Source organism: Carassius auratus, unplaced genomic scaffold (genome assembly GCF_003368295.1).
Source record: "Carassius auratus strain Wakin unplaced genomic scaffold, ASM336829v1 scaf_tig00029835, whole genome shotgun sequence".
NCBI classification, from domain to species: Eukaryota; Metazoa; Chordata; class Actinopteri; order Cypriniformes; family Cyprinidae; genus Carassius; species Carassius auratus.
In genome coordinates this window covers 31,873-41,460 of record NW_020525801.1, presented here as the reverse complement: position 1 = coordinate 41,460, position 9,588 = coordinate 31,873, and the positions used below count along the sequence as shown (strand labels likewise).

At 37.2% G+C, this 9,588-nt stretch overlaps 1 protein-coding gene across 1 annotated transcript; it reads right to left on the bottom strand.

The window, feature by feature from the left end:
* Positions 1-1,158: 1,158 nt before the first annotated feature.
* LOC113079908 (putative pre-mRNA-splicing factor ATP-dependent RNA helicase DHX32) lies at positions 1,159-9,530 on the bottom strand. Its single transcript, XM_026252137.1, has 11 exons — positions 9,052-9,530; positions 8,532-8,725; positions 7,668-8,046; positions 6,835-7,065; positions 6,618-6,711; positions 5,567-5,716; positions 4,046-4,237; positions 3,667-3,807; positions 3,169-3,359; positions 2,656-2,846; positions 1,159-2,299 (listed from the first exon to the last, which is right to left on the bottom strand). The coding sequence occupies exons 1-11, from the start codon at positions 9,325-9,327 to the stop codon at positions 2,119-2,121; spliced, it is 2,220 nt and encodes a 739-aa protein (XP_026107922.1). The 5' UTR covers positions 9,328-9,530; the 3' UTR covers positions 1,159-2,118.
* Between the last annotated feature and the right edge of the window lie 58 nt (positions 9,531-9,588).

Below are 9,588 nucleotides of genomic sequence, written 5' to 3'. Positions count from 1 at the left end.
GTTTTCAGTAGAAATCTAAAGTCAGTCATCAAATGATCAAATGTAGTGTAAAAGTGAAATGCATAAATATTTATTTTTCTTTTTAATTTACATTCCAGACCAGTACTCTCTACCAAGCATGGCACTGGTCTGACTCAAGCTAACTTTATTGAGTGGAAATGATGTGTGTCACTAAGTTCAGATCATAATTGATGGAATACACTTACGGAGCTGTTGCTGTGCTCTCTGTGTTGTCTTGTTGAGGCCTAACCTGTTCAGAAAGCCATACATAGGTAGCTATTCCTTAATTAATAGCTGTAATAGTTTCTATTAATATTATTGCCATTGTCATTGTCAAAAGAAGAAGCCATATCATTTGAATGGGAAAACTAAAAATGAACAGTATCCTACCTTTTATGAATGGAAGTTGGTATGTTCACCTGTGTTCATTTCATTGTTGTCACGTGTGCTGAAACTGTAAACGTTGTTGCAGTCTTGGCCTTTGGCGTAGTAGTAAAGCCCTAAAGACTTGGATCCAAACATTGGCATCTTATAAGAAGTCCTGTTCAGTGATATATCAATGTTGTCACACTCAGCGAGGATTCTGCTCACTTCCTCAGCGAGATCCTCGGCTGAGTCCTGTCCCTCACTCTTCCAGTCTGCCTGGACCCTCCTTCTGACGGACACACGCAGATCTGAAGCTTTGCTGTTTGAGGGACCAAACAAATGACTTTCATCCCGGTGAATGCCGCTGCTACTGACGGTTTCCTCTGCCACTGACACAGGTGCGACTTTTTTCATTCTGCTTTTTGATATGCCCATCTTTCAGATTAAACATTTTCACGCCATCGTTGAGAAATATGCAGATTTCCAAATCCCTACAAGCGCTGACAGACTATTTGAATAGCTGATAACATAAAATAACAAGGAAAATATACATCTTAAAACATCTTAAATCCGTAAAGTCGACGCAACGAAAAACTACACGCGACGCGTCTGCCAGTGTTGTGGGTGACGTCGGCATTCATTTGACCAATCAAAACCTTTGTTTACAAGCTGCGAGCGTCGCGTCCACCTCTGCCATCTGTCATATGAGTGAACTGGGTATTTAGTTATTTAGAAAGAACAGCTGCGTGACGATACATTTCAAGAATTAAAACATTTAAAAAAAGTCTGTGGATTTTATTGAATCAAACGTATATCTACACCATACATTAATTTTCAACAATATCATAAAACCTTAACTTGTGACTTTAACATATTCACCACAGGAAGCGTCTAAAACATAATTGTCATAAGATGTTTTAAAATGACACCCTTGATTTACGTCTAGTGTTCAATGTGATGTGATGTGAAACATGAATGAAAATTATCAGAATCTAAAGCTGCAGTGAAATTTGGCAAGTGTACACTACAACATAATAGATATGATGAATTAAGTTCTAGATAATTTGAGAACACTTTTTGGACTTTGTTCAGTATAAGAAGTTTGGAAGAAGAAAAAAGTCAAATACATTTGTAAACTACTTATTTTATGCAAATTATCACAGTGAATTTGAGATTAATTATATATATAAAATATTATATTAACTGAACAAATACCTTGCAAATAAATACACATACAAACAACAACAACAAAAATTCAGTAACCAATGGGAAGCACAATCAATGCAAAAAGAAATGAATGTCCAATGATACTATAATGCACATGGCTGAATTACATTCTATTTTTATATATTATTTAAAATGCTAACTAGTAGCTACAGTTTAAAAAGTACATTGTAGACACTATAAAGTCAACGACAGTTTATTCATTAACTACTGCACAGCAGTAGGTTATTTAAATTGCTATTAATTCAGCAGAGAGAATACAAACTGTACAAACTACTATTACTTAGGAGCATCGTCCCGGACGCTTTGAAAAGGGGGGCATAATAAATGCAACACCCCATCCCCCACCCCCGGCCTTTGAATTTAAGCAATAGCAAATAGATCATTTCTTTTTACCATTATTGATTAATCATTTAAACTAATTTGGATTCCTTGTTGTGCCTCAGAAATTCCATGGTTACTGTGTAATAGACCAGCAGGTTGTTTGTTGTCATGGTAAGAACGTGGCGAGGCATTAAATTTCCTCAGTCACTGTATGGTACAGCGCTCATGGCTCTGCTCTTCACTGGCAGGGCTGCTGGGGTTCTGGGGTTTTCTTTTGCCTTTACATGGGGCAGCTGAACCGTGATCGATAATGTGCTGCAGTAGGTCTTTACTCTCACTAGGTGGCAGGTTGTAGAAGAAGTACTGCGGCGCCATCTGAATGAACCTGTTACAAGCAAACAGCAAAAGAAACCACATGATTACAAAGCACAGAAGAACAAATTGTTTAAATGGTTGAAAGAAAAAGAGTAAATAGCTTGCTAGCCTTAAAGCTTCAGAAAGACATTTTTAATGAAACAAAATAATTTAACTGTAAAATTATAATACAACAAATAGATAAAAAATAATTGATAGGTGATAAAAGAGGAAAGGACAGAAGGAAGATATAAAAATATTTTATATAAACAAAGTATAATAGTGGAATGGTGGAATGAACTAAGTCACTTTCTGAAACAAATGCAGCTGGAGATGTATTCATTGTGAGTAATAAGTTCTAGACAAAGCAGATGGTCCAGTACGTACTCATGTGCTGAGATCTGAGAGACCGTTCTGATGCAGTTGTTCTCTGACAGCGTGTGCTCATGGTACAGAACCCATTCTGGCAGGTTCTTCTTGTGCATCTCGGTTCCATAGCCAGACAGCGGGTGGATCTGAGCCACATGTTTATGGGTCAGCATGAAGTAATTCCCTGACCCGTCAATGTCCCTCGCCACCTGGAAAACCCCACAGAGATTAAATAATGGAAAATGCATTAGAGCACTAAACACTAAATTTGTAACACCACTGTCCCATTTACTAATCTGCCTTCATCACAGACGTTTACTGCGCCAATGCAATGATTTGAGACAGAATTAGTGCTCCCATTTCCACTATTGTGCATTAACAAAGTGCATTTTGTAAAGAGATTAATCCTCTTTCTAGTTCAGTTTTAGAGAGACTCTGACCTTTGTACATTAGAGAGTTGCTTTAGTACAAAGCACACCAATATCTTACAATTTTCAAAAGTGTTTTCTTTGGTATATGATATAGCCATACCTGCATGAAGAAGCCAGCTAGTAGGGCATGTCTGATGTTCAGGCTGTTGCTTTTAGAGCCAAAGGCAGGTAAAGACACTGGCAGCTCTAGTCGTTTGAGGATTTCTGTTAGCTCAGAGCGTATCGCATCCGCTGTCTGAAGAGCAGACAGACTGAGGAAATGGTCTTCACACCATCCTTCCACATTAGAGTCTGAAATACACATGTGAATGTGATTTCAACACTTTATATATTATAATTGATAGATCTTGTAAGTCAGATCGTGGCATGCACAGCATTGGTTCAGTGTTCGGTAATAGTGCTCGGTAAGTATGCTCAAACTGCTCGTACCCTCCCTCCATACCGCCAAAGATAAATTGTGTTTCAATAAACTCCAGTTACTTGCCAAAGTGGTCCTGTCTGAACTACTGTCTACTGTCTTGTTTCATTCATAGTATGCTCGTGGATTATAGACTTAGGTGGCTTCAATTAATTGCGTTAATGCAAAAAAATCACTCACATGGCCCTTCCTTAGCATATTGGTAAGCATTAAAGATGTTAATAAGGGTGAAGTGATCTCCCTCTGCATGCTGGAACCTCTGATGACACAGTAAGGCCTTCTGTCTCACTTCCACTGGGGGTGTAAGGAAACTGCTTGGAGCTAAATAAAAAAGAGAAAAGGCATTATTATCAATCATGAATGTACTGTATTTGTAAATGCATTTTTAATAAAGATAATAATTTGGTGTTTTAATTTTATTTTTATATTTAATATTTCAGTTGAAAGTCACTGTGAGTTGACACAGTTCCAAATATATCTGAGCGGAGCACAGACTTTATGGAAAACGCAGACACATGGTGGTACAGCTGTTGAGTGGATTGTACTGAGACAGGATTACCTGTTAGCATGGCAGCGATGGTCAGCACTTCGCTCACACAGTCAAATTCGCAAGACGCAAGCAAAGTCTTAGCCATCTGTGGCTCCAGGGGAAACTCTGACATGATAATTCCAATCTCGGACAGATTTCCGTCATCATCCAAAGCAGCCAGATAGTCAAGTTCCTCTAAAGCTTGCATCAGGCCTTCTGGATCTATCGTAAGAGTGAATAAATATTTAATATGTATTTGAAAATATGAATAACAGTTTTCCAAGTTTGCTAGTCATCTATTATAGAAAAATAGTACAATTTAATAAAATAATAATAATTTTAAAATAATAATAATGTTTGTACACACACACACACACACACACACACATATATTGATTGGCTAATAAAAAAATCTGACAGTAATAAAATAATAAGTAATAAAATAATTGGTTATAGCTGAAATACTACACTAAAACTGAAATTAATAAATAAATAAAGATGAATAGAAATAAAAAAACAAATGAAGTTACAAAAGCACATAACAAACTAAAACTTAAACAAAAAATTGAATGAAACCTGAAAATACAAAAATGTTTTTAATTTAATATACTATAAAATTATATAAATAATACTAAAACAATACTCAACTGACATAAATAAAGTTAATAAACTACATTAAAAATTAACTGTGTGATTTAAAAATAAAAATTGCAGTAAAATAAGAACAAAACATTATTATGAGTTCGTTAAAGCTATAGGTGATTGTAAAAACACCAACTCGTTTTATTACTGGAATAAGTCAACCGAGTATAAATTGTGATCTGCAATGCATTTTTCCTGACAGTGCAGAAAGTAAACAGACAACAAACTCTCACTAATTTGCGGCAGAACAAAAGCACCTCACATATTTGTATAATGAGATAAACAAGTTCATCTAGTTCATCCCACCATGTTGTTTTGAGAGAAATGCTGTTGTCGTAGCTCCACTAATGAAGCTGCCCATCTGACTGGTGTGTGTTATGGAAGCAGGTTATCTCTGGAACAATGAACCCAGTCAGAGTGCTGTCGGCTCAGCTAACATACGGCTCACCACCTCTTAATACCAGCAGTGAGCAGGACAGGCCCATCTGCACCCTTACCGGGAGCCAAGAGAACCTGGCTGATCCCAGCTTTGCTTGCTTATTGTAAACAGCGGACAGTGAATAACCTGTTTGTGTTTAGCTGGACTGCTCAGATTCGTGTGAGAAATTCTAGGAATAACTGAATGTGATTATCTTCAATATGTGAAAAAATATGCATACAGTACATTCACTGTTTAGAATCAGTGTAGCAACATAGATTACAAAATATTTTATTAGTGGTGCGATAAATCAACTACATTTACATTGAATGTGGATACCAAGCCGTATCTAGAGACTTACTTTTAAATGGATCCTCTTTATTTGGAAGTAAGCACATAGCAACTGTATGTGCGCCTTATAGTGCTGTGTTTTAAGAGACTTGATTGAAATTTAAAGAGAATAGGTATATCATATAAGAATTGTATCTTACCTGGTCTGTCAATAAAGTCACAGTGGCTCAGGCCAGCAATTTCCATGCGCTTCAGGAAGAGCACAGTGGAAGTGATGTCAGACTCAAGAATATGAGGGACGCTCTCAGCAGGAAGTGATGTGTCCTCTTGATACAAACAGAAACACTTGCCTGCCGAAATAAAACATTTCAGGAATATGATTCAGGGCATGCAAAACAAATTTAAGAAGCTTTAAATTTGTTTATGTTAATCCAGACTGCATTTATTTGGTCAAAATTTCTGTAAAATGAATAATATTGTGAAATATTATTACAATTTAAGAGATCGGTTTTCTATTTTAAAACATGGTAAAATGAAGATGCACCAAACATGACCATTTTCGTCTGATACCGATAACTCTTTATATATGAAAGCCGATAAACGATATGTTGTCTGATAAATCTAAATCCAAATTTGTATATAATTTTTGAGAGCCTGATACAAAAAAGTCATTAAAAACCATTAATGATCATTAATGAAAAAAACATTAAACCACTTCAACATAAATCAAACATAAGGCAGCCTTAAAAATGAAATAAAATAAAGCAAACAAGTCCCAAGGCAACATGACTTACGTAATGTTCAAAATATCATCAAAAATCATGTAGCATAGATCAATTAAACTGAATAGACTCCGCACCCACAATAATTCAATTATTTTAATTAAACCATATTGCAATATATACAGTATTTCAAGCAATGAAAAACCATGATGGCGAACAGTGTGCATCTGAAGTGTCTCTGCAGGAAAAATGTGTTATTTATCGGCTTTAATATATCAGCGAAATGTTCTTATTGGTCCGATAACGATAACATTAAAATTAACATTTATCGGCCGATATCCATATGGTGGGTATCCTGTGATGGGAAAGCTGATTTTTCAGCATCAGTTTGTGTCTTTGCTGAATAAAATATTAAATTTCTTTCAAGAAAAAAAAAAAGAATTCTGATCCCAAACCTTCGAATGTTAATGTGTGTAGAAAAAAAAAAATATATATATATTTTTTTTTTTAGAAAACGCAAAGTGCTCACCTGTTGGGCCTGCAAGTTGTTTGCGGCTCTCAGCTTGGCTCTTGCTGATAGGACGAATAACAATGGAATTGGCTCTGATTCTAGGATTGTACACCTGTCACAATAAAACATCAATGTTTCATATCCACCAATCAAAATGTATACAGTATATAACACAGAGCTCATAATAAGGACAAGTATCTATGAAGTTCAAAATAAAAACAAAATCACTACATACATATCTTTTTTGCACTCCAGCATCAATCACAAAGCGAATGCTGTGAACGGCCCAGAACAAATCTTCACTGGGGCTGCAGGTGAGGAAGACTCTCCTACTCTTGCTCTCCTCAGAGATCACTGAGGGACTGTCTCCTTGCTCAGGGCACAGAGACACAGGCACCAGCTCGCCATGAGATACTGCAAGATTGGCACCCTCTCTCCGCAAAATGGCATGAGCACATTCAATCTCCTTGAAAAAAAGAAGAGAAAAATATGTTTTTATTACCATGGAAATGGGACCATCTTCTGTTCTATGCAAGATTCCCAAAGGAAGGCAGGTTGGCATTTATGTTATGTTACGTTATGTTATGTTATTGAAATCTATAAATATAAAAACAGACATAAAGTACTTTTACTTTCTATATATATATATATAATTACATTATAATTAGCATATTAAAATGCAAATCAGAATCTATTTAATACATAAAATAATATATATATGTAAAGTACTTATGTCTGTTTAACCACATAAACCACAGGAAATTATATATTTTATTAGTATTAGTATTTTATTAGTATTAACAGTATTTATATTATATTATATTATATTATATAAGGGGGAAAAAAATTAAATCAACAGGAGCATTGTTAACTCTTTTTGTATGTAATAATACGTCACTCTGTTCTTCCTTCAATAAAAATAAAACTAATTAAAAAAATTATATTATATTATATAAAGAATGTGATTTATTTGTTCACTTAAAATTATTTGTAAATAATACTTTTAAAATGTCAACAAAATGTAAACAATTACAGAAGTTCACCTATTAATGTTTAAATGTCTCTTACTTGCTCAGTTGCCAGAAATGTCACAATGTCTCCATGCTTTTGATTCTGATGTATCTCCAGAGCCAGTCTAAGAGCAGAGCAGAGGTAATCCTTCACACCTCCTCTCCCGCTACCGTACACCACCTCGCACGGCTGCGGCCCATCCAGCCGGATCTGAGGAGTGCTTCCATAGTGACGTAGCAGTTTCTCAGCGGAGTGAGGGGCGCTGAGGATGACCAGCCTGAGCTCTGGCCGTGCGAGGAGCACATCTTTGAGCAGCCCGAGGAGCAGGTCTGTGCTGACGGTGCGTTCCTGGGCCTGATCAATGACCACCACGCCACACTGCTCCAAGAGGGGGTCCGACATCATTTCCCGGAGCAACACATCATCTGTGCAGTATCTGCAAAGCAACAGATGTCACTGCAGACTTCTTCAAGAGTCAGCATCGATTTAATACAAACAAAAATAACGAGCTAAGCGAAGACAAGCAGACATGTTTGGATGATAATTTACTCTGGGAATAGTCAGTGATTTCCTTAAGGTCAGTGTTTTCATTAAGTCAGACCCTCTCAACTGTTTTAATCACTGTTCTGGCTCTTTTGTTTGTTCGCCAGACTGACTTACGGCTGCTCTAAAAGCTCTGATGAAGCATATGGGCAGTAAGGAAACACGGCAGCTGCCGTGGAGACCCCCAGACCGAGTCCCCTCAGCCTTTTGTTAGCTTTTATATTGTTTAGATGGACAGGCGCCCCTGAAAAGGGGATGCACGTGTGGTGGTAATGAAGGGGGGAGGGGAAGACTGCAGAATTGAATGGAAAAAAGGTCCAGGGAAAATGACCAAATAATGCTGTGAAGGCTTTACATGCCTAGGGATCATCTACACACCTCAGTACAGTGTCAGGGGAGCAGCAGGTCTGAAGTGGGATGCTGTATCCAACCTCATTGCCGATGTTGACGTCCATCTCATCAGCCACACGCAGGGCCAGTTCCACCGTGCTCTGTTGATGAATCTGAGTGCACACTACCATGCCGTTCTGATACTGCGCAGACAGGCAAAACTCTGCACACCACTGAGGGATCTTAATGAAGATTAACACAGAAAACCACATGCTGTAAGGCTATTCAGAAATAAAACACACACATATAAGACAGTTTCGCTTTCAGTGATAAATTAACCATTAATAGGTTTCATCTGCCCTATACTAGGTGATCTTTTGCATAAAATAATGAGATTAATGATAAAAGATTCAACAAATTCACTATAAAAGTAACTGAAAATCATCTCAAAACTCAGTCCTAATTCACCCTTAACATGGAATGAGGTTAAAATAAAATATGAATATAGCCTACTTATTTACACCTGATTTTATGATAAACACACTAGGCATATAACATATAAACTCACCTGAGTGCTTTGTCCTGTTTTAGCTGTGCCAGTAACTATCACAATCTGGCTGCTCATCAAACTGGCCATAAACTCGCATTTCGCTCCCCACACAGGCAGAGCTTTTCTTTCTCTTAATAGTTTGTAATATCTTGAAGAAAACGGGAGCCCGTCGAACTGATTTAACTCTAGCAGATCATCCGTATCAATATCTTGAGTTTCGCTGGTTTCAGACGTAGAGTTTAGAAAAGAGGCTTCAGATAGTTTCTCCACATCTGTTGATAGCTCCATCTCCATCGGTACCCTAATGCGCTTCTCTCTTCAGTTGCACAAATAAATCAAACTGAACAAATCGACCGAAACACGCTCTGTTAGTTTTGTGACATATTTATGGTCTTAAACAGGTTACCTCCTCCAGAAGAGTTTTAGGAACCCGCGCTCAGGAGATACAGACCCTTTGTGTCATCAGTTGTCCCGCTCAGTGAGTGTGCGCATGTGAGGTCCGATTCGTGGACGAATCATTCTTTTGAATCGGATCTTTTTACTGAATCGAGAACC

Coding starts and splice junctions, on each gene's coding strand:
- LOC113079908 (XM_026252137.1), bottom strand. CDS start 9,327: ATGGAGATGGAGCTATCAACAGATGTGGAGAAACTATCTGAAGCCTCT. Junction 7,066..7,667: donor CATTTCTGGCAACTGAGCAA/GTAAGAGACATT, acceptor CTTTTTTTCAAG/GAGATTGAATGTGCTCATGC. Junction 5,717..6,617: donor ACAACTTGCAGGCCCAACAG/GTGAGCACTTTG, acceptor TTATTTCGGCAG/GCAAGTGTTTCTGTTTGTAT.